This window comes from Lithobates pipiens, unplaced genomic scaffold, assembly GCF_037356315.1.
Source record: "Lithobates pipiens isolate NorthernLeopardFrog02 unplaced genomic scaffold, aLitPip1_a1.2 Scaffold_28, whole genome shotgun sequence".
Taxonomy (NCBI): Eukaryota; Metazoa; Chordata; class Amphibia; order Anura; family Ranidae; genus Lithobates; species Lithobates pipiens.
Genome location: NW_027507789.1, coordinates 52967369 through 52993023, shown reverse-complemented (window position 1 = coordinate 52993023; position 25655 = coordinate 52967369). Strand labels below are relative to the sequence as shown.

At 39.7% G+C, this 25655-nt stretch overlaps 1 protein-coding gene across 1 annotated transcript in view; it reads right to left on the bottom strand.

The window, feature by feature from the left end:
- The window catches only part of MMP9 (matrix metallopeptidase 9), a 36763-nt gene extending 14004 nt beyond the window's left edge, over positions 1 to 22759 (bottom strand). The window contains exons 1-8 of the mRNA XM_077459238.1: positions 22566 to 22759; positions 17982 to 18214; positions 15770 to 15918; positions 10226 to 10354; positions 7439 to 7612; positions 5802 to 5975; positions 5232 to 5405; positions 924 to 1079 (exon numbers count right to left, since the gene is read on the bottom strand). Coding sequence (XP_077315364.1) covers positions 924 to 1079; positions 5232 to 5405; positions 5802 to 5975; positions 7439 to 7612; positions 10226 to 10354; positions 15770 to 15918; positions 17982 to 18214; positions 22566 to 22706 — 1330 coding nt within the window. The 5' untranslated portion in view covers positions 22707 to 22759. The remainder of the gene's footprint in view (positions 1 to 923; positions 1080 to 5231; positions 5406 to 5801; positions 5976 to 7438; positions 7613 to 10225; positions 10355 to 15769; positions 15919 to 17981; positions 18215 to 22565) is intronic.
- Positions 22760 to 25655: the final 2896 nt, after the last annotated feature.

The window sequence follows — 25655 nt, the reverse complement described above, 5'->3', positions numbered from 1 at the left end:
TGACAGGTCACTGCCCCCCCCCCCCCCCAAAAATATGTTTTCACTTAAAATACACTAAAATCATTATTATATGACATGTTTATTGGCCCTCCTCCTCCATTCTCCATCCTAAAACATCTCCTTGTGTGCCCACAGAAGGAAAGGAGGGAAGCTGGTTAAGCTGGCTAAGCTGTAAGGTAGTAAAGATGGCCCTCCTGCTCAACAGGCGCCTGGGCCCCCCTTTCGAGCTGATGGGGCCTGGGCCCAGTACAGGAGGGCTGGGTGTACTGTCAGCGGCCTTGTTTATCATGGTGGGAGAAGAAACTGTAATTCCGTGGGCATGTTTGGATTAAAGCAGGCAGCAACATTACTGTTTTTACAAGAGAAGGATAGCACCGCAAGGAAGAGGGGGAGGGGGGATATGTTTGCTGGGTGCATAAAAGTATGCTCACATAGTACTTGCGTACATGTTTCTGCACGTGCTGTAAAAAATGACTTGCCATCTGGAGTTTGTATGCATGATCACTCCACCGTTCTTAACGCCGCTTGAGCGTAACGGAGAAAGCTCTGCCTGTGCTAGTGACTCAATGGCTTTGTGTTTATCTGAAAGTCCTGTGCTGTTTTGTATGGGTGAGAAGTCAGCTTTAAATAGTACTTTGCTGTTGTGCACATGCAGTCAGGTGTTTGCTAATTACAGCCCCAATTCTTTCACCCTCTCTCATCTCTTAACAATGTCCTTGGCTTTCCTGTTTCTTTCACAGTCATTCTGCACTCACAGGTTACCAAGCAACAGCACGGCTGTCATCAAAAATCTTTTAGAAGTGAGTGGAAAAGAGCTTTTAATCACCGCCACTGATCCATTATGACCTAATATTCAAAATCAGCATAAACAAAGAAAATAAATGGTGTTTCAGGGTTCTTCGGGGGCAAATTGGATTCCTTACCATACAAATAGTGGATCCCTTCAATGTCGTCAGCGTGAAGATGGAAGTCGCTCTCGTACTTGTAGTTGGGATACATTAGAGCATCTGGGATGCTGCTGTGCTCGAGGCCTAATGCGTGTCCAAATTCATGTGCTGCCACCAGGAAAAGGCTGTAACCTGTGCAAAATTATTCATTATAAGAAAACTGACAATTCGATTCAGGTATCAGATCACAGGATCATTCAGATCATTCAGGTTTATTCAATATGGCAGTGCATAAAGCAAAGGAGATGTGTAAAGTGCAGTAATCCATTGCAGATGATCACTTTATAACAAAGATTTTAGACTGTAACAAGCAAACTACTCTTGCAGTACCCCCTTCCCCAACACTGCTGGGGTTAAATGCTAGTGTTTTGCCTAGGGGTATGGCAATAAAGTGTAGTGCTTGTTATTCCTCACTCCAGCAAGTTCCCTCAAACAATGCAACCGGTCCCAGGAAGACTCTTCTCTAAGGGGCTCCCAGCTGTGGTCTCATTCCTAAATCCTCCACATACAAAGCAGAAGTTATTCATGCATTGTACATGATGATATAGCAGGACGGCCCACAGCACAGTGAGTCGGAGGGAAAGGAGGGCGGCACTAGGGCTGTCTGGAGCAGGAGTAAGATAAGTAATGCAGAATCTCATCTCCACCCCGACGTAATGAGCATTTTACCCAGTAGGGGGCCCCACTACAAGTTTTTTCTTTACTTCCAGCTCAGTGCTGGGTTTTACTATAGGCTCCAAGTTTCATAATAACTACATACTTCAAAACTGTTTAAAATACCAATGTATAATAGCACACATGCTCATACATGTATAATCTACACAAATTTTGTATGTTCCAGCAGTCCACATTTTCATGAAAGAGCCACAGAGTTCCCACCCTGAAACACACAAAGCTTAGCCCTTGTACACACGGTCGGACATTCCGACAACCAAATCCGTCGGATTTTGTCCGACGGATTTTGTCTGAAACTGTTGCATACACACGGTCGGACAAAGTTGTCGGAAAATCCGATCGTTCAGAACGTGATAACGTTATTTCGTTACGACGGGACTACGTTCAGGCTAGTAGCCAATAGCTTTGATGTAGGAATTTGATCTGAGCATGCGTGGCACTTAGTCCGATCAGAATTCTCTACACATGATCGGAGTATGTTGGAAAACTTGGTCCGTCAGATACTCCGACGGAAACAGTCCGATGGAGACCACACACAGTCGGAATATCCGACAAAATGGTCCGATCCGACACATTCCGTCGGAATCTCCGACGGTGTGTACAAGGGCTTAGAGTATACCTAAAGGCAAAAAAATGTTTTGTTTTGGATAGAGGGGGAAGCATTAGAATACTTGTCAGTTTTTATTGCTTTCTGTGTTCCTGTTAGGGGGATTCACCCTCTCTATTTTGTCCGGTTTACCATTCATTGAAAGGGAAAGCATAAGAAAATCCAAAATGTTTGGGTTGTTCCCATAAAAAATAATAGAGGGACAATTTTCCAATGGAGTCAAAAGTTTTGGTGACCTGGGGGTCCCCAAGAGATTCCCTTGTCAGGGATTTCCTTTAACTTCCTGTTTAGGCTATGGGACAGGAAGGTACGGTTCGGCTACCCAATAAGACAAAGATGTTACAAATAAATCTGGAGGATAGTGGCGCTGTCACTTGGTATGCATAATAACAAAAAGTCCATCCATTGACTTCTTGTTATGGAATCCTTGGTATAAATGGAGAGGGGCTGAGACTAAAAATGGGGGGAGGGGAAGACCTGTGTATAGTTTGCAAATAGTCCATAAACCAGGGCAAGCCTTCAGGAGGAAGTTGAGAGCAGACTCAAGCATATGTAAAAAGAAGAAAAAAAGGCGCCTCCAGGATAAAACTAGTAGCGTTTAATAAATTACAGGTGCAATAATCCACTTACATCTAAATTATGGAAGTCCGGCACATGTCCTGTCCACACTGTTGTGGTGTCCATCCGATGCTTTGGCGGTACTGCAGCTTTTCCAGTGGAGGAGAATCCTGTCCAGCAAGGTTTCTGGGGAGCTGGAGACTTTAGACTGAGGCTTGGTTGTAGCTTGTTGAAACGCAGGCGTCGGGTACGATGACCTCACTGGTGGTCGCAACGACATTTCAGAACATGTGCTCTGGCTGATAAGACAGGCATGCTCCTGTTTTGTTAGAAGCTTGAGAAAGGAGTGCGCCTATCTTGTTAGCCAGAGCGCATGTTTCGAAACATCATCGCGACCACCAGTGACGTCATCGCACCCGATGCCTGCATTTCAACACTGAGCCTCAGTCTCAGCTCTCCAGCTCCCTGGAAACCCTGCTGGACAGGATTCTCCTCCACTGGAAAAGCTGCAGTAAAGCCAAAGTGCCGGACGGAACGCCACATCAGTGTGGATAGGACATGTGCCGGACTTCCATAATTCAGATGTAAGTGGATTATTGCACATGTAATTTATTAAACGCTACTAGTTCTAACCTGGAGGTGCCTTTTTTCTTGTTTTTACAAATAAATCTTACAGGGGTTATTACACTCCCTTACTCTATCCAAAATGAAAAAAAAAAAAAAGTTTTGCCTATGGTTCTACTTTGAAGCATATGTGAAGCATATGTAAAGCCATTTTTTTCCGATAGGGTTAAACCGCTGTCAACTTTTTTTTTCTCAGCTGTGTCTTATTAGTAAAATTTACCTTAATTTCCTGCCTTGTAGATTCAACAGGAAGTGAGGGGATATCTTTCTAATTCGAAATAAATCCCCTCTTGGACAGGAACATGTGTTCCATTGGAAGATTTTTCCTCTATTTCTTGATCTGAATTTAGGAATTTACAGTTACTTTTATTCACATTGATGATCAAGAGAATCTGAGAAAGAAAATGTCCCTAATGGAAACACCAATAAAGTGGTTCTGACCCCTCATCGCTCTATACAAATCTATATAAAAAAAATACCTTTTAGTTATAGTTTAATATAAAAAATGGATGTCCCAAATATGGACATGTCTGAGCAGATCTTGGTCAATTTCAAAAGTATCTCAAAGCTGGTATTAGATTTGAACCTATTTGGCTTATGCAGTCAAGGTCTTTGCTGTTTTTTTCCTTTTGCTGGATTTTATTATTTAATATTTAATATTTTAAAGTCTACCTAATTGTACTGGATTAGTAAAGAAATCTCCTAACAAATGTTGAACTCTATAATAAACAGACACAGTAATGGACAGGCACAATAAGGGACAGGCACAAAAGGATCAAAAGATTCCCCTTGTTGACTGCATACTCCACGAGCCTTCCAAAAGCCACAACCAAACAATGTTTTAGATTATTTGACTTTCTGTAAAGCAAAGATGGTCCATTAATCTAAAATTGTGTCTTCAAATTAACTCTATGTATTGCCTCTGAATAGCATCCAATCAAATCTGCATTAGAAATGTTAAATAATAAAAATGTGAATAAGATTGGTTGGTACAGGGCAAAAGCACCTAAGATACTTACATTGATGGTTAAAGAGACCTTGTCACCAGACCATTCATTTAAAAAACATAATTTTACCATAAGATTATATATGCATTTAACATGTCATATATGTTTTTTTTACCTGTAAAATGTTCCATTATGTAGCCATCCAAAAGCCCTGAGACTGCTGCTGAGCACTGCCATCTTGGAAGTGATGTCAGCAGTCCCAGTAGAGTCTAGTATTACCCTTCGTATTACCCTTCGCTTCACCCCGCCAGCTACATAAAAGGTTATGTAAGAAGGTGAGGGGAGTGGCAAAGGAACTGGGTCAGCACAGACAGTAATTAGACACTCCCAAAAGTGAAGAGGGCTATAACATAAAAGAAGGGAAGGGGCTGTGCTGGGGAATTAACTAGTATTTTTTTTCTAGCAAGTTCTAAGGCACGCTTAAAGTGGTTAAAACTATTTTTTTTCGAAAAGAAAATTATTGCAAATAAACATTTGCAATACCTATGTTTATGTGCTTTTACCTGCATTTTTTTTACATTGGTAACGGTGTCTCTTTAATGGAGCTAGTTAATGCAGGTCCTGAACAAGATATGGTCTGTCATAGCTGACTTCCTTTCTTAAAATGCTAGTTAAGTGGTTGTTAGTCTGACCATCTGGCCATAAATTCTTGTCATAAAGAGATTCAAAGCATTGGAGCCAAAGGCTCAGTGTTATAGCCAGGTAACTAGTATTTTTATAAAGAAAGCTATATCCTTTGTGATGCATTATGGGAAAATTTGAGTAAAATATATCTGTAGTTCTTATCACGGACTACACATTTGTCCGGCATACCTCGGTCTGAGCAGAAGCCCCATTTCCTGTCGCGATCATAGCTGGAGGTAGTGGCGCACCACTTCTTCCCATCCTCTCGGCCTTCGGTGGTGCACTCGTTGAAGGTTTTCCCCAGGAATGTAAAGGGAAAAACGCAAGGGTCTCCTGCTGAGTTTCCCCCATTGACAGCTGTGTCTATAAGAGGAAAGCAGTGTTCAGTACTGACTGCATAAATCCATTATGACATACGGTATGAAAAGTTTGGTATATGCACTATGGGGTTGATTTACTAAAGGCAAAAAGAGTGTGCACTCTGCAAATGCAATTGCCCCAGTATTAGTAAATGCTTAGTAAATGAGCAGAAGCTCTGCTGACTTCCATCATCCAATCATGTGCAAGTAAAAATGCTGTTTTTTTATTTCCCTTGCATGTGATTGGGTATTCTTTGCAAAGTGAAGCCTTACCCCATTTACTAAGCTCTGGGGCAACTTCACTTTGCAAAGTGCACAGTCTATTTGCCTTTAGTAAATCAACCCCTATACATTTTATTCACAAATATTTAGCATACAGTGAGCTACAGTAACAGCATACCTCTATTGGGACAGAAACCGTATTTGATATCTTTGTCATAATTAGCAGTGGTACTACACCAGCGGTACCCATCTGTACGCCCTTCAGTAGTGCATGAAGAATAGGATTCTCCTTGAAATATAAATGGGAAGACACATGGCTGACCATCACTGTTTCCATCGAATGTGTATAGCACTGAGGAGAAAGTAGAAATCGTAAGTAAGGGTATGTATTAATATCACACCATCAGTAATCAGTATATCATCTAAATTTTATTTGTACATACGATTTTATGACAATCACAACAATAACTTAAATGTGCCGTTCTTACATGCAGCTTTGAAATACCTCCTGCTTTGAAGTAAACCCGTGCTTGCCCTTGCAGAACATAGCAACAGGTTCAGAAGCAAGGAAAAAATGCCATGTGAAAGCTCCAGTCAGATTTTCAGTGCTTACACAAGGTTGACCGTCTCTCTGACCCCATTTGACAGCACTGGACCAACCAGCAAGCACTAGGGGCTGTCACGTGGGGTTAGTCACATCTTCTTCTATAGGCAGAAGTAATGGACATTTCCAACATTTCTGGCAGTTGACTGTCTCCCTGACCCTATTTGACAGCACTGGACCAATCAGCAAGCACTAGGGACTGTCACATGGGATTAGTCACATATTCTTTAATAGTCGGACGTAATGGATACTTCCAATGTCTCTGACAGTTAAACCGATTGAAGGAAAGCTGCTGGTAGGTAATCAGATTTCAAGGAAGACTTTTTTTTTCAGTTTTTCAGTTCCCAATGAGATGACACGCCTCAACTCCCTCTTCATTCTTATTCCAGTGCTTGCCCAAGCAGGTGCTGGGAGCCTGAGACAGATGCCCCCTTGCAAAGCAGTCATGTCCTTGCTAGCTGTGGTGTTGTGGCTGGTGGCCAAGAAAGAGGGGGCGCCATGTCTTATATTGCACCTAGCATTATTGGGCATCTAGGAAGATGAGACAAAGTACTATATGCACTTTGTCCCAATGGTAACTAAATACAGTGAAAAAAGTGATACTTATTTACAGAAAACCTGTTGCCTTGCTCTACATAGACTCTCACTTTTTTTTTTCTTTTTTTTTGTCTCCTTAGGGATATTTCCCTTTACTTCCTTTTCTGAAGAGCAACAAGAAGTAAGAAGAAACCTCTACAAAGTGAGGGGAATTACCCTCTGATGAAATTATCACCAGAGCAGGTTTTCCCATTGTAAGGTTTGCCTTTATGTCTTGCTCTAGCCACAACTGTCTTGGTGACATTGGTTGCCAGGAGGAATAGAAAAGGAAATAGATCACAACAGCCTGACAAACTTTTTAGCTCCTCGTTCCTCTAGTAAACGTAAAGAGAAACATTTTAGCAACACATACATTTTAAGAGTAAGCTTGGAGCTCCTAAATCTGTTCCTACACATGTCTAGGAGACACAACTGTAGGTGTCTGACAGGAGGAGCCAATAAGCTCCTGATTGTGTCTGTTTCTGATAAGACCTCATTTGGTGATTCCTCCTCATCACAGCAGCATTCAGTGGAATAGAAATGGGGGGGGGGGGGGGGGGGGTAAGTATTTACTATATTCTTTGTGGGGAACAAGTTTAAGTATAGTCAATTAATTGCAATTACTTGATACTTACATTCACTTGGGCAAAAGCCATATTTTTTGTCTTTGTCAAAATTAGCTGTTGTACTGCACCAGAGATGGCCATCCGATCGCCCAGCACTTGTACAGGAGGAATAGGACTGGCCGTCAAAGACGAAGGGAAAATGGCACAGTGCCCCATCTGCATTACCAAATCGAGTCTTCACCACTGACAAAGGAGAAAATGAGAAACCATATAAAATATGTGGAGTCTTTAGCTGATTTTGTCACATTAGAAATTATCCTTTAAGTCCAGTACTTATTTTACAGCTGATAAGTAAATTTGTTATACATGTAGCTAGGTGCTGGGCTACAGCAATATGGAGATGGAAACATTGCCCTTTATTTTTATCTCCCTCTTCTGAGATACTGATGTTATGCTGCACCATGCTCCTCCAGTCAGCATGGAGAGAGCTAAAGCTAGGCAAGCCCATAGATTTCTATACAAAGTGCTGAGACTCATGGAAGTTGTAGTTTGGGACAGCAGCCATATAATGGCTACACTATAATGATTACACTACAGATACCAATAGGCACCATGCAGTAGGAAGTGTGGATTTTTATTAAACTGCCCGGGAAAGTTCTTTCTCTTGGCACTGAGGGGGTTGGAGAGAGAGAGCCCCTCTGTCTGAATATTTATCTGTCAGCTGTAGACCATACAAGCGCAGATCCAAGCCTGAGACTGGGAATTCCGCAGGAAATCTACCACTGATCACCAGAGGCTTTCGGGGGGGGGGGGGCAATGGGGGGTCCTCACTTCTACAGCAAGAGGTCACTGCAGCAACCTGGAGACTGGTGAGAGGGCTATTTGCCTATTGCTGGTACTGCTAGCAGGGACTGAGTCTCAGAGCAGGACACCAAGTGAACCCAATCCATACTGAACCCTATACTGTACTTATTCCAAACCTAGACTGCACCTATACCAACCCTATACTGCATTATACTGAACCTTTACCGATGAAACATATCTATCTTGAACCTGTGCTGAGACTATACTGTACCTATACTGCATGCAGGTTAATGGGGACTGTTAAGTGCATCAATGCTCTTAAAAGGCCCCAACGATAACCAGACTTCCCCTCCCACAATAATAATTCTGCAAGCCCCCTTTGCTCCCTGCTCCCTCTGCTACCATCCTCCTTTTCTTTGGGAAAGTGCATACCAAGTCGATCTAGAAGTAGCATCACCACCTTAAATGTACTCTGGCAGTTCCAGCACTCAGTAGATTAAGCTTAATTACTGCTCACTGCTGCAATTGTGATGGCCTTGCTACCGTGGATGCCAAATGTTATCTTAAGCCTAGTCCTTATGGTTAAACACTTTGTATGCTGAATTGTGCTATTACCATTATTAATCAATTTTATGCTTGCCTACCTACCAACCATAATGAGTGATACTATATTAGGTTTGCGTTTACTACCTGGTTTGGTGTATTTTTTCTTTGATATAGAGCTACTATTGGGTACTGCGTATTTACTTCAGGGAATTCCTGTGATATTGTATGTTTGTACACACAACCTGGTATGTTCGAGGGGCTGAGGTCTTTTGGAAAAAGATTGAGACAAAGAACAGAGGACCTATCCCAATCCATGGCTGCGGCCTAATCATATAGTACCCTCTTATATATTTTAATGATTATATTCTTCCATCTAATAAACTATCTTGACTGATTTGTTCCTGATATTTTTCACAATAAATGTAGCCTTTTCGTTGCTGAAGATCATTAATGCCTTCATGCCTAGGTCATATTTAGCAGTATCAACATCAGTTAAATTGACATTAACTTAATGACTATTTGGATAACTAAATATGCTTTGTCATTGCTTTGTATCCCTTTCCAGTCTTATGAAGATAATCTACTCTTGATTGTATGTCTTCAGAGATGCTTCTTATGAACAGCAATTTTAAAGAGGAAGTAAACCCTGATGAGTTTACTTCCTCTTTCATTCCCTGCAAAGGCAAAGCATAATGGACTACTATGTATCGCCGCTGTCCCCTGTAGTCCGCCGCATCCATCTTCTTGGTGGGGTCTCGCAGCTCCGCCGCTGTCATTCGGCGAAGCCGCGATGACGTCACTCCCGCGCATGCGCACGGGAGCCGACACGCGCGGCAGCTCCGTCGTTGAGAATGCCGCGCTCAGTGCGCCTGCGCCGTAGACAGCGGTGCCTGCTTTCGGGCAAATATCTCCTAAACCATATAGGTTTAGGAGATATTTCTTGGACCTACAGGTAAGCCTTAATCTAGACTTACCTGTAGGTCAAAGTGGTTTGTAAGGGTTTACAACCACTTTAAAATGTGTCTTTTAGCAATCAAAGTAGCTCCAAATCACACCTCCAAACTCATTTCATTAATTGGACTCCAGGTGTGCAAGCTACTGACTCCAATTAGCTTTTTCTGAAGTAATTAGTCTATGGCAGTGATGGCAAACCTTGGCACCCCAGATGTTTTGGAACTACATTTCCCAAGATGCTCAATTACACTGCAGGCTGCATGAGCAGCATGGCAAATGTATTCCCAAAACAGCTGGGGTGCCAAGGTTCACCATCACTGGTCTATGGGGTCACTTAGTTTTTCCTCCAGCATGTTCAATGGGTGTGTTCAGTAAAGAAACAAGATATTGAAATTGTTTGTGTGTTATCACCTTAAGCAATTTCTGTTTGTCTATTGTTGTAACTTAGATGTGGATCAGATCACAATTTATGAAAACTACTAAACAGTTATATTTTTTCTTGCCACTGTATGGCTGAACATGCAGTATGTGGCTTCTGTACTCGGCACTTACCTACACCAGTCCCAAGGGTCCAGAATTCATCATCATCAAAATGTGCATCTCCATACACTCCAGCACCTGGTGGGTATGCATGAGCTAGAAGTCCATCCTTCCCATCAAAAGGGTATGGATCACCATGATCTGAAGGAAAGATGTCATGTGTAAATAAGCAATATAATACAATGATATTCCCGCTATACCAAATATGTGTATTTTTTAACAATATGCTGCAACACTGAAGGAAATATCAGAACCTAGAAAATATATAAAGTGAAGGTAGTGCTGCGCTATGAAAAAGCGCAGCATTACCTTCACTTTATGTAAATAAGCAATGTAAATGACCAATGTAAATGACCATTCCAAAGTCCTTCACTAATATAAATACTGACAACAAACCTGTGCTTTGGCTGTACAGGGCACAGTATTAGGTTCACTTCAATGCCCCCTCCTCAGCAGCACATTCTTTCCTTAACTTCCCCACTACTCCATGCAGTCTCAGCGGGAGTAAGGAATGGAAGTCCCATTACACAGTGCCTCCCCTATGTGACAAAGCTGGAGCACTTATCAATCAGCAAGGATGTCTCATGAGAAAAAGAGGGGTCAATCACATGTTCCTCCATACCGGGTGTTTTCTTCACTCCCGGAAGCTGAAGAGAGCTATGGTGGTGCTGTTGCTGGGAAGTGAGAGCTAAAAAGTGGACCTTGTACCTTAATAGAAAAGTCTGCTCTTATAATATGACCTCCCTTCCCATTGTTAAAATGCTGAATTAAAAATAAAACCCCTTTGTGGTGAAAAAGTTAGATTATACAGTATCCACTTTTCCCCAGGCTTCTACCCACAATGCTTAGGCTGGGGTGACAGTATCTTCCTTCCAATGAGATCCCGGGAAAGTTGATGATGAAGTAAATGATGATATTGCACTGTGCTGCAGCATCTTCTCAGAAGATTTGGTCAGCATTTCCTGGATTCTCATTGGTAGAATGATGAACATCACCCCCCTGCACTACAGAAACCTAGGCAAAGGTGACTATTGGAACAAATTTTTTCCCCGCTACAGGTGTTTTCATTTTTATTGATTTATTTTTTTAGGTTTAATGCAGCATTTTAGCAAGGGCAAGAGGAGCCCTCTTAAAAAACAAACCTGTTTCTTTGACCTACGTGGGCATAACGCAGCTTTGCTTTTGGGAAATTTGCATCTTCGTTATTCTATGCTAATCCAGTTATTCATGGGTTGATGAGAACTACAATATTCCCACAACTGGGAGTACCTGCTGTTAACAGATATGAGCTGCCTGGGGGTGTATTGCTTTGATAATGTGCAGACCACAGTAAACCTGTAGCAATTAATCGGATTTCGAATAAGTGAAATCAGATCAGAGAAGATGGATTCTGATGGACTGTTATGGGTCATTGCATTTGCACATTTGCTTTATTGCAACAATCATTTCCCAATGCAGGTTAGAAAATGAACAGGAAGGCAAAGGTTTCTGTATAGGCAGAACGCTTTCCTTTTAGACACTTTGCAGACACGCTTATACACGACACCCAGTATTTCTATTACAGTGCAATGCCTGCAGGGTTTGCATTTGGTTGGCTGTTCTTGCACAACAAATCTCTGAAAAATAAACATTCACCCATTCAGGAATCAATTAGCTCACATCTAGCCTCAGTAATTAACTTGTTCAACTACATATTAACGTCTGAGGCAGCTTTTTGGTATTGAAAAAAACATGCAGAGCCTGCATTAACTATATCTGGTCTCCCACAGTGCACAGAACATGGAAATGCAATTATTTTTGTACATATAAACTGACAAATACCTTTTCTCATCAGCAGTATATAGCAGTCTTGTGACTTCTATCAGTGGCCAGCTGATCACTGGTTAAAGCTTGTAGGAGGAGTTTTCATTCTCCTCTGTCCTATTAAGCTGCATGACCCCTGACCCTCTATCTGGACAGTGCTGATTGGCCTTGTGCTGATCACATGCACCCTCCCAAAAAAATAAGACTCTCTAGCAATACACACCAAACTGAGCATGTGCAAAATGCCTCCAAGGCTCTGTATTATCAGGAGATGGATTGGACGCATTAAAAGAAGGGGAAGATCAGAGAAGACAGAATTGAATAGCCTTTTTACACAATGAGGAGGATTAACCCCTTAGGTTACATAGTGTGAGTATAAAAAGCAGGCTTTACTGCATATACATATTGATTTTACTGTTGTGGTTTTAGCAACACTTTAAAGGGAAGATTTAGAAATGTTAATTGTACCCAATCAGTAAAATGTACAATTTGTCTGGAATCTCTTTGTCAAAATAGTGCACTTTCTGGTATGTAAGGGTGCCCAGGCACATCTATGCCTGGAAAATATAGCTGTATATCTACAGTGTGAGATCTAAGGCACTGCTGCCACTGATTGCTAGACTCATGAGATTTGGAGTGTGATGTCACTATGGTTCTGCTCACTGTACGCCTGGCTTGGGCCTCTGGCCTGAGAATTGAAAACCCTGCCTCCACCAAGATGGTATCTCTATATTTCGACACAGTGCAGAACTAGGAATAGTAAGTCAATAATGAAGAAATATCGACTGCACAGTGATCACATGCAATACTGTGATGGGGACCCCCTCTCCCACTCCCTTCATCCTCACATGAGCCAGTTTAGTTTTTGAGCTGATCTGTAAGTATTAGTATATCCAAACACTAGCTAAGAGAATGTTTTTATCGGTTAGAACGTTTTCCCTCTCTCATTTTATGAAGGGTTTTTTATATTTATATATATATATATATATATATATATATATATATATATATATATATATATATATATATTTCTGTACTTATAATGAGTGAATTTTTGCATCCATACTCCTGATGAGTGAACATGACTCACTAAATGCGTAGTTTTCCATTCGTGTGATGCCAAGACAGTTCGGCTTTTATACAGCATGTACTCAGTTATGTATGTATGCATAAATATGTATCATCATTGTTTACAATGTATGTGTTTATGGTATACTTTTACCAAAATGTCAGCTTTTATATATGGTTATGTATGTTTTGAAAACATTATCATGCATTTCTAAGCTACGGAATTGCTTTTGATACAATAAAGGTTGTATCATATATTTACTCCATACACTAATTTTTGCAGCAATAAGCCTCATTTAAAGTCCCATTCTTTTTCTTTGTTTCTATTTGATCACATGCAATACTGGTAACTAGGTGCCCTCTGCCTGCCTTTTTTTTTTTTAGGGACAGGTTCCAGAATTTAGTTCCTCTTCAAATGTATGCCCCCTGAAGTTTATCTTTGTACCTTTGCTTCAGTTTTTGATCATTTTTTAATCATCTTTCTCATTGTAAAAGCAGAACGGCAACTACAGAACAGTAAGGTTCCTTTCACACTAGCCAACTCCAAAGTTGCGCAATTTTCAGTGCAACTTAGAAGTCCAACTTCGATACGACTTTGAAGTGACTTTGATAAGACTTTTACACTCTCTGGCATTGAAGTCGTGCCAAAGTTGGATCATAGTAGTGCTGGAACCTTTTCTGAAGTTGCAACGACTTCAGTAGTGTCAATTGGAACGGCTGTAATAGAGATACGTGGCGAAAGGAGCCTTAGGTCTTTATGTGCCTGTTTGTCCAAATAAATACTTTGAAATGTAACTCCAGGAAAATAAACACAAATGAAATATATACTGATTTACCTTCAGAAGGATTTATAAATCTGTTCAGCGATTCACACAACTATGCATACCCAAGTAAATTACAACATTATTTCCTATTTCTACTTTGTGGCTTCCTGTGACGCCTGCCTGCTTGGTCAACATAATAAAGCTTGCCAAAGAAGGGTAGAATTTCAAATGAAAATTCTTAGGAAAAGAATGTTCTAAGAAAACATTCATATTTTTAATCATTAGTGGGTCAAATTGATGTTCATTTTTTGACTGCAGTGATGAGAACATTCCAAGGAGCAGGATAGAAAAAATTTCTCGAAAAAATTTTGAATGCCTCGTACACACGATCAGACTTTCCAACAACAAAACTGTGGAATTTTGTTCGAAGGGTGTTGGCTCAAACTTATCTTGCATACATACAGTCACAGAAATGTTGGCCAACAATTACAAACAAGGTTTTTTTTAGCTCTTTAGCGCCAAACTTTGGGCTCCTTCTGCTAATTTCGTGTTAGTAGAAAGTTTGGTGAGTGTTGATTCGTGCTTTTCAGTTTGTTTCTGAATGGCCATTCGCCAACCAGACATGTTGCGGAATCGGAGGAGATAATGTTATTTATTATTAGCCTTGGACTTATTGCTTTGACATTATTTTTTTGGCTGAATAATGATTTGATTTGGTATATTTTCTATATTTTTGGATGCATAGAATGCACTTTTTGATTAAGTTCTATTGGCAAATAGCATGTCTTATTTTATTTGTTTAATTTTTTTAATGCACAATAAAAAAATTGTGTAGAATAATACTTGGCTATGTGTTTTACTTCAAATGACTGTTTGGGAGTAGGCAGTTACATTAAAAAAAAATACAATGTAAAATTGACAAAGGACACCAACATAGTTGTTTCTTTGTTCTTAAAAACTACAGGATAATGGTGTTGTGGTAACTTGCCCAAATAAAAAAAATAAAAAAATATAATATTATTCTTGATATCACTAGAAAAAAAAAAAGCCTTTAAAGATCTGTTTGCAATAACTCCATCAGTATCACCAGCAAAGCAGCCTCATTATTATTAAGAAGAAGAGAATTGTGCGCTGCATTTGGAGATTTCATAATTTGCCACGTCAAGAATGTTAATTCTCCATTACAAACGCTAGTTTACAAGACCGACCGCTTTTGCTTCCGAGCATGCGTGTTTGTACTTTGGACTTTTGTCCAACGGGCTTGAGTACATACGATAGCAAAGTTTTACAACACACATTTGTTGGCGGAAAATTTGAGAGCATGCTAGCCAACATTTGTTGGCGGAAAGTCTGACAACAAATGTCCGATGGAGCATACACATGGTCGGACTTACCGCCAATAAGCTCACAGCCAACATTTCCCGATGGAAAATCTGATCGTGTGTACACGGCATTACAGTGTATGTGGTTGTCATTCTGTAAAGTCCATTTGTTTCAAAAGCAAATGTTAATGACATCTAAATGTTCTAAGAGAATTTTTGTATAAGTTTTCCTAAGACTTTTCTATTGAAATTCTGTCCATCTATGGCCAGTTTACCACACTGCTTAAAGGGTACTTAAATCCAACTGCCTGAAATATAATTTATGTTGACCCTAGCTCTACGATGGCACCATGTGCTGAAGCCGGCAGAACCATATTACATCTAAAGTTCGGATTGGAATACCTGACAGTTTCATATAGGTGGCCTAAAAGTTGTATGCTCGTAGTTAATGCCTGTAGGCTCACAAACCTTTTATGTACAGTCTATCGCCCTGCAATCTAAACATCATCAAAATATTCTGGTTCACTTTCAGTGTTAATTCCTCTACACATATTCTAAACATTAGCTGTGCACAATGGCACTTTTTCACATTCACTCACTGTCAGTCCCGAACAAAATGTTTATATCGGGTTCCCCGTTGTAAATTCGTGTAAAGGTGAGAGGTGTCACATCACTCCACACTTTGAAGGCACGAGCAAAGGCATCATCTGTCACTTCAGGGTCAAGATCAGGGGAATAGTTCAGGATCCTGGGAGCAAGAAAAAGCATTTAAAGCAAAGCAGTAAACAAAATACAGAAAGTAGATAGGTGTACGACACAATTATTAGTATACTATAAAAAAATATTGCACCAGATGCTGTATGTGTCTTTATAAGTACCTTCAACGTTATTGCCTTCAGTGGTAAAATATATGTGGTAATAACAAGTAGTATAGATCAAATAAAAGTACTGTATCAAAGTACATGAACTTTCAGCATCCGACACTTCCAGATGTGCCGGAAGTTTGCTTCCCTGCTGTGTGCCATAGTTCCTTCTGCCAGCCTCTACATAACCAAACAACAAAGTAATAATGTACCAGTGGAAGAAATCACAATCCACAAAGGGGAAACACTTGCAAGTGTGTCGGATGAGAAGATTTTGCCAAAGGCTGTAGCTCTTAAAGAAAGTGAAGTGAGAACTTGCCTCCTACCAAAAAGATAAGTATGCAGGCAGTTTTAAAAAAAATTAAAAGCAACAGTTGGATTTTAACCATTTTGCTGCCAAAACAATAGTTACATTTTTCACACACATATATAAGGCTAACATGCATTGTTAGCCTTACGCTGGGCTCACACTGATGTGACGCGGGAACCAGCGTGATTACAGCGCCGGTTCACACTGCCTTGTGTGAACTGCTGTGGGTGTTCAGTTTAGTGCGCAGTGCGAACTGTGAACTCACACAGGATATGGATTGCATAGGGTAGAACACCCATGCGATCCGATTCTAGTGCAGGGAAAAACAAGTCCCTGAACTATTTTCTGTGCGAATCCCATGCGAGTTTAGCCACACAACTGTATGCTCAGAGATCGCATGTGATCGGCACCTTCGATGCGAGTGCCAATCACATGCGATCTCTGAGATCGCTCTAGTGTGAACCTGGGCTTAAGGTTACTTAAAACCCCTAAAACAATATATATTTTCCAAAAGTAAGGACTGAAGAACAAAAAGGTGGTATATAGCATGATATTTGCACAACTGCTTATCAAACCTATATTTTCAGAAATAAATAAATAACTAAATAAATAAATAACTAATAAATTAATAACTAAAACAAATTTTAGTGCACAAACACAATAAAATTTCCAATGTATATGTAATATAAAGGATGCAATTGTCTTGAGTAAATAGATAGTAAACATGGCAAGTCTAAAAATTGCATGCACCCTTGAAACAGTGCCAAAGTATGATACCTAATATTGTTCACGGGTAGTGATTTAAAAAAGCTTTACAGCTCATCATTTTTGAATAAACTGTAAATAATGACCCTAGAATTATTCCTCTCTCACAGCAATATCCAATATGCGATACCCAGCTGTTGTGTTTTTACATAGAAGCAGGGGTGCAAGCTCTTTAAAGAAAAAATCCTTTTTTTAATTCAATTTTATTTTTTTAACTGAATTTTTTATTTACTTTCTTAATATTACAAGGGAGCTGATAATCCCCCTATTTGATAGTATAGTGCACTGACAAATTCTCTTTAAGGAGACATGGGGTCTGTTCTCTGTCTTTTTTCACACTATCCCTGAGCTGATGGACAGAAAGTCCTACCTATCACAGCACCTGGCTTTTATCCTCACTGTACAGATTAGAAATTGGGCACCAGATCTCTCCCCAATATGAACCCACTCGTCATCCTGAAGTCATTTTTCTAGTCTTCAGCTCCCAGGGGGAGAACCTGGGAACCTTGGAGGGGGAAAAGATCCAAACATCAGGCACCCAAATCACTTCTATACTGTAGCCAGGAGCCTGCTTGATAAAATTTAAGACAAGCTCACCACAATGAGCTTATTTTATGTCTTTCAAAAATATAACTCGTGGAACATATCATTGGCAATGGTTAAGGCAAATTTGTACACCAGAATTCAAATGTACGAAATCTTGCCTTTTAGTAGAAATCATGTGATCAAGATGTAAGCTTTTGGTCCAAAAACCAAAAAAGACCCCTCTTTTCAAGAAAACGAAGCACTTTAATCCTTCTATTTTTCTTTATTTATCCATCCCTTTAAACTCTTAACACACTTAGGAGGTGGTCTGCTTTAAAAGAAACTCACTTGTATGTAATATCAGTATGATCCCACTTCAAGTCTCCCTCAAAAGTCTGGAACTTTCCCACATCAGGCACTCCACAACGAGGGCTGTTTATGGTCTTCATAGTTTCTGAGTCTAGTTCACCAGTTTCTGCAAGCCCCAACTTTCGCTGCATCCTTTTCAGGGACTTTTCTATGGAGGTATGTTTGTCTTTACCACTTTCTAATGGCAGGTACCCATATCGCATTAGATAATTCTGTGGAGGATAGAATTTTTTTAAGGTACAAAAGAAACTGCAAAAGTAACAAATACTGTGACTAAAGCAAACATAAAACCAGAATACAGAATACATGAGGATGAACAAAGGTCTAAAGAAGATTGGATAGTGTATGGATAACTTTTTCACACAGGCACTTTAATGTCCTCTTAGTTCTCAAAAAAGGTAGCAAAATAATATTCAAAGGCATTAACAACACTTAAATCTCCACTGTGCAAAAATCACATGGCGTTCAGTAAAACTCAAAATGAATACATTATATACAAATGAGTATTCATTTATCCTATATATACAAAACTGCAGTGCAAATCAGTGAGTTCTTAGAATGCTGCTGTTCGTTTAGCAATGAGAATCAGCATTCCATTCTCTAGTTGTTTTGTAAAGCTGCCAACATACTTTAGAGAGTGGTCACACGTGCAGGAAGGATCGGTCTGTCTCAGGGTAAAAACATTTTAGAGTGTTGCTTAGCTGTGGAACTTACAATTTATGTAAGTAGTGAGCGAGGAAAACACAGGATGCTTTCGACTTACACATTGGGATCACTATTGATCAGGAAAGGTTCTGCACCCATAGACATATGCTCATCTTCTAAAGCATCTTTTTGGCAGATTAGGAAACAATTTAAATAATATGGGTGGCCCCCAAAACTTTCACAAATAACTTTTCTGATCACACGATTCCCTTGGCAGCAGTTGGCTAGAGTAATGATTGTCCACCCAGAGAGAGTTTTTGCCTGATTCCTATCTAAGCCCCAACTTCAATCAAGATTTCCCTATGTCTTATTACTGCATGCAAGATCCCAATTCTTCTTCACGTTCAAACCAAGATCCCCACCCAATGAAATTTCCCACCCACTCCCAAGCCCAATCAAAACCCCCATCTTATCCCGACATCAAATTTGAATCCCCATCCATTCCCCATCCCAACCAAGATCTCTATCTACCCTGGATTACTATTCACTCCCCCGGCACAACTAAGGTCTTCATCCAACCCTCATATCCAACTAATGTCTCCATTCCATCTCCATTCCCTCCCTCAGCCCAAATAATATCCCCATCCAACCCATACATCTGCCAAAACCTATATTCACCCCAGCCCACCCAAGATCCCTTTTCACCTCTCCATCAAACTAGGATCCCCATCCACTCCCCCAGCTCAACCAAATTTCCATTCAACCCCCACATTCATTCATAGATCCCTATTTCCTCCCCTAGTCCAACCAAGACTCTCATCCAATGCTCATTCCAGCTATGATCCCCATTCATTACCTCAGTCCAAAAAAGATCCATTCCACCTCCACACTCCAACCAAAAACCTCAACCACCCTTCCCCAACCCAAATAAAATAGGAATGCTGTGTTGTTGATAGCGCATGCATTAAGCTTGTAATATTCTATATTTGGAGGCGCTGTATTTTTTTCTTTCTTGGTTTGTTTGGGTGATATATATATATATATATATATATATATATATATATATATATATATATATATATACCTATTACAAGCTGCCCCTTTCTTTTCTTTAGCGCTGCCCCCTTTTTATATTTTCAACTAACATTCCTATTCATTTGCTGCAACATAATCAAAAGCCTAGTCAAATCACAGTCCAACTGCAACCCCGTCTACAACTCACCCTCCATTGTCAATTTGCAATTACAAAAGCAAATACCTTACAGTAGATTCTAAACACATAGCTGACTTGAAAAAATCAATAATTGGAGAGTCGATATGTGCAAAGATATGCGCACACACCTTTTAAGAAGGACTGCAGTCTAATTAAAAAGAAGGTCCTTCTGTAAAATAAACCGCTGATGACATCACTAAGTACAATTAATTTGCATTGCTTATTATTACTGCAGCTGATCTGCAGTCTGGTACCCAATTTTCTTAGAAATGACATACCTTTATTACATTTCTTATGCTGACAGCATGATTCATATAAACCAGCCATGCTCAACTAGATATTGCTAGGGGTTCCTTAAAATGTGGCTGATTAACCTCAATTTGATGGTGCATGTATAGTTTTAGGGCCACCACAAATTGACAGAGAGAGAAGCATGACATCAGTGATCTTTTTTAGCTGTCTGTAAAGTGGCTTTCCAACTACCACTGTAAGGGTGGCATTCTTCCTACTGAAAACCAATGTAAGCTTTTCCCACTGAACCTCAAAGATATGGTTTGGGCAGGTTTTCCTCCAGACCGTAAAATTATTTTAGAGTGTTTTAGGGGAAGAAGGTTGAGAAAGTACTGATAGCGTACAATGAGAAGGGCCCTCTGATTCCTCTTTTACCAAATTGTATTGTAACTGTAATGTCTGCCTTCATTTTGTAAAGCGCTACACAAACTGTTGGCGCTATATAAATGCTGTATAATAATGTATCATTGGAGCATATATTTCTCTGAGATCTTTTTAAAATAATATGAGGGTCGTGCTATAAAGTCATTTTAGATTATGTTTGAAAGTTTTGATTCCTCAGATGCCATAAAATGCAGTTCCTGCTGTTATCTGCAAATAGCTCAATGGCATTTATTATGTCATCATTATTTATCATATCTGGCAATAAAAATTAGTTAAACCTATCTATTTTGGTTAATTGTTTTATGGTCAAGGTGTGCCTACAGCACAACACTTGTAGAACTGCATTAGAGAATTTTGGTTTTCAAAACGTTCGATTTTCGAATTGCTAGTGGGGTCAGATCAACATTCATTTTCAAACACAGTGAGAAAATCGAAAGAAGCAGGTTGGAAGAATTTTCCTCAGAGATTGTCCTACTTAACATTCTCCTGAAATATGTGTATTAGTACTGCCTGGACCTTAAAGGAGAACTCCAGCCTGAGCTGAGCTGAATTCATTTTGTACTCCTGTGACCCGTTTTCAGCGGAGAACGGTCTGAAGTCCGCTCTTTGCTGACGTCACTGGAATCAATCCAGGCAGGGTGTCATCCTGACTTAGGAAGTCTGGATCCACCAGGTGCCAGGAGTGATGGCAGTCTCAGCCTCTCAGCGAGACACTGAGACACCCACTCCACAGTTTAGCGTTCCAATGAGCATGGAGGAGCAGAGCAGGAGAGATGCTGATCTCCGCTCGGGCAGGTGAAAGAACTGAGCCATCGGCGATGTTCGGTGTCTCGGTTCTCAGTAAAGAGGCGGTGGGAGACAGATGCAGCATCGGACCAATGCGCCATCCATTTAGGTAAGTATGAATAGGCAAAAAAAAACAAAAAACATACTTCTCTTTTAAAGATGGGGGTATACTCCGAAAGTTTGTTCTGAAAATTTGGATGTTAGTGCAAAAAAATATATATATCTAATTTCAACAGTGTACAGTAAAACCTTGGATTGCAAACATAATTAGTTCCAGAAACATGCTTGTAATCCAAAGCACTTGTATATCAAAGCGAATTTCCCCATAAGAAATAAATAATATTTGGAAACTCAGATCATTTGTTCCACAACCACAAGCCCCCACAAGGGGATTAGAAGCAAAATCCACCAGGAGCTACAGAGTATAAAAGAGAAGAGAGGTGCCTCTAAGTGTAGTAATATGGTTACATTTAATGAAGGTGCAACATTTAGCAACTCACATGGTAGATGATTAAAACTGGCACATCAAAGTATGCAGGCATCTGGGGTAAAGCTGTCCACATGGACCGTCCTCCGCACCACCAGCTCTTACCACTGTCAGTCTGCAATTGTGACCGGGAAGACTACCCTGAAAGCGAGGCTTGAAACGCTAATGGAGCGCAGCGTGGAAGGGATGACGTCGATGGTGGGGCGGAGGACGTCTATGTGGACAGCTTTACCCCGGATACCTGTATACTTAGATGTGCCTGTTTTAATCATGAATCATGTGAGTTGCTAAATGTTGTACCTTCATTAAATGTAACCATATTGGTACGCTTAGAGGCGCTTCTCTTCTATTTTATACTCCGTTAACATCACTTGTTTATCAAGTCAGAATTTATAAGAAAAATTTGCTTGTCCTGCAAAACGCTCTCAAACCAAGTTACTCTCAAACCAAGGTTTTACTGTATGTGGTTTTCATTTTGGGAATTTCTGTTAACGCCAAGATTTCTTACCAAAATTTCTTAAAAGCTAACCAAATTTTCAAAAACTTTTCAAACTACATTTGTCAAGTCTCTGTTGACATTATCAATTATACTGATGAGATTTTTAATACGAATGTAATTTTGAGAATCTACCAGTGTTTGTCAAGCTTTAGTTAAAACTGCAAGCTTCAGATATAGGCATCTTGCATGTTGGGTTACCTAGCTACACAGATGGAAAAGTGTAAGTAGAAGTCTATAAAAAGTTTTTCCAAGTCTCACCTCTGCTTGCTCCAGGTCAGTTAGGTTGCTGCGTATTTCTCCTGGGAACATGATGGTCATAGGTGTCTTACGGGATGTTGGGGCTGAGTGACTTGTGACACACAAGGTGCCTAGCAGGACAAGGACTGCCAGCATTCCCATTGTAACTCCAAGCCCTTTGCCTTCTGATCTCCTGTCTGCATGACTCCTGCCTATCTCCACTATATATACACCTTAGTAGCTGAATCACCTAACCTCAGACCGCAGGATTGTAACACACCAGGAGAGAGGGGAGGGGGCAATGTGTCACACAGAAGTATGGGGGAGGCTGGTTGTGTGCATGTGTCACATATATTAAAAATAAAAACTACAGACATTTCATCATTGTTGTGTCAACATCCTGCTGTATCGCACAATATACACACAAACACATACTGTACATGCTATATGGTTGCTCAATCAATAAACTGTTCACTTTATATATGAAACATACAAGAAGATAAACTCAGTATTATCTATCTAATAAAATGCTTTGCATTATCTATTAAGACATTAAATGATAAAATTCTATACAAAACGACATACACATAATAGAAAAATTATAATTAATTAATATAATTAATTAATGTGAACTTTACAGCACTTATACTAATTATACTTTACATACAGTATAATTAATGTTTTGGTAAAGGCTTGTAAGGTATGTAAACCATTGTACTGATGAGATTTTTAATACAAAAAGGGTAATAATAATAACCCTATAATAATACCCTATATTAATAGGGTAATAATAATAAATAAAGGATAAAAATAATAAATAAAGGGTAAAAATTATAAAAAAAGGTAATAATAATAACCCTATAATTATACCCTATATTAATATGGTAATAATAATAATAAATAAAGGGTAATAATAATAATAAAAAGGGTAATTATTCAAAAAAGATAAATGTAAAATCGGAGGCATGAGTAAAACAAATAGACTTGTGTTAGAAAATGCAGGCAATGGGTTAACTACTTCCCAGCTACAGGGACTTTCCTTTTATGAATGATCCAGTTCCCAAAGTTCTGCAATAAGCCACTGTGAATTTTTCCCCCTTTTTTTTAGTTATATTAACAGCAGACCTTTTTTGAATGTTGTGATGTAGTTCCAGATTCATTTTATTATTATGTTTTTACTTTGATGATGAGGAGCGAAACATCTGCATGATTTGAGCTTCTCAAGTTGGCCATACACCAGTAGAATAAAAAAAAAAAAAAAAATAGTTTTTGAAGTATTCATTCAATTTTGCAATAGTTAATGGAGTCAAGTTGATGATCGCTTTTGACTACAGCAATGAGAAAGAAAAATCGAAGGCACAGAATGGAAAATGTTTCTCGGATAAGCACCATGTGTGGTTTATATTCGGGGGAAAAAAAAGCGTCTGTTTTTAAAGTGTATGTGTATCCTGACACTAAACATAGAATTTAAAACTCATTGCAATTGAACAACATTTTTCAGGATTTTTATACAGAATTTGACGATATGAGTGATACTATCAAATGCAGAGGATACGTGACTGTTCTGAATTTCCATAAGATCATTCAAATGGAATTTTCCTTGTGTACGGTCAGTTTTAGGCTAGCCATACACATTTAGATTTCTTTCAGTTAGCTGAACATTGGCTAAACAAGAGAAATCTAATAGATTCCTATACTGCATGGATTAAAGAATCTCCCCTGGTACCAATTGTATTCTGACATAGAACAGATACCGCTCTTGGGAATGGGAATGTTTTGTTATGTATATATATATATATATATATATATATATATAAAAGAAGGCCAGTATGGTGGCCTGGAATTATGGGAGGAGCCCGGTGGGGTATTTAACCAGCCTGTTCGGCTGTCTTCCTTGTCGGTTCCTGTGCGCGATATCTGTTACGTCAGAGATCTAGGGCTGACTATTCGAGACCAAACGTTAAGTGAGTTCAGTGTTCGTGAGTTCCCGTGTTCGTTAGTCCCGATCGTGTGTCCGTGTTGTCAGTCATCTTGTCTTCGTAAGCTTTCATGTGTTTTCCGTGTCCGAGTGTCGCAATACTCAAAAAATTGCCGTTGTCGTACAACGCATCTGGGCCGGCTGTCGCAGGTAGGGCTTCGGCTCCCATTTTTTCATTTCATGTTTTACTATGTCACTAAACACGATATCCTGAACTCACGAACCACTCACATTACATTTCACAAACGTATTTTCAATCATGTCACCCGTACTCGTTACCTCAAATCTCACTATTCCTTTTCTTCTCGAGAGAAGTTGTTATCACTAGTTCGTGACATATCGGTCATGCCACATCAGGCACCTCATTTCGTAGACATTTCATTTCAATCGAACGACTCCCTAATCATTTCTAAAAAGTATTCGAAATGATTCGAATCATTTCTAAAGTCGCAGGCGGCTGCTCGTCATGTCAAACTTTAAGCAGTCCGAGTCATTTCAAATTAATTTCGAATCGTTTCAAATCGTTACGAGTCATTTCAAATAATTTCAAATCATTTCGGATCATTTCAAATCATTTTGAATCATTTCAAATCATTTCATATCATTTCGAATCATTTCAAATCATTTCATGTCATTTCGATTCATTTCAAATCATTTCATGTCATTTTGAATCATTTCAAATCATTTCATATCATTTCGAATCATTTCATTCATTTCTGTCACTTACCGCGCTCCGATTCAAATCTTGTCGCATCCCCGATGCACCGATTCGCTTCGGTGTGCCCCGGTTTTTCGGCCTCATTTCAGTACATGCTCCAGAGATGTAGTCACTCGCAGGTTCAGGCACAGTCCCTGATTCTCGTCTTTGTCATAGCATTTCATTTCTTGTCACGTATTACGCCCCGATATGAATCCAGTCGCATTTCAGGTATGCACCGATTCGCCTCGGTGCGCCCAGCTGTCGGCCTCATTTCTGTACATGCTCCAGAGACAGATTCTTTGTTAAAACCATCGGTCCAGTCGTTGATTCTTGTCTCTGTCATGGCATATCATTTCTGTCACTTATTACGCTCCAATTCGAATCCTGTCGCATTTATTGATGCACCGATTCGTTCCGGTGTGCCCAGCTGTTT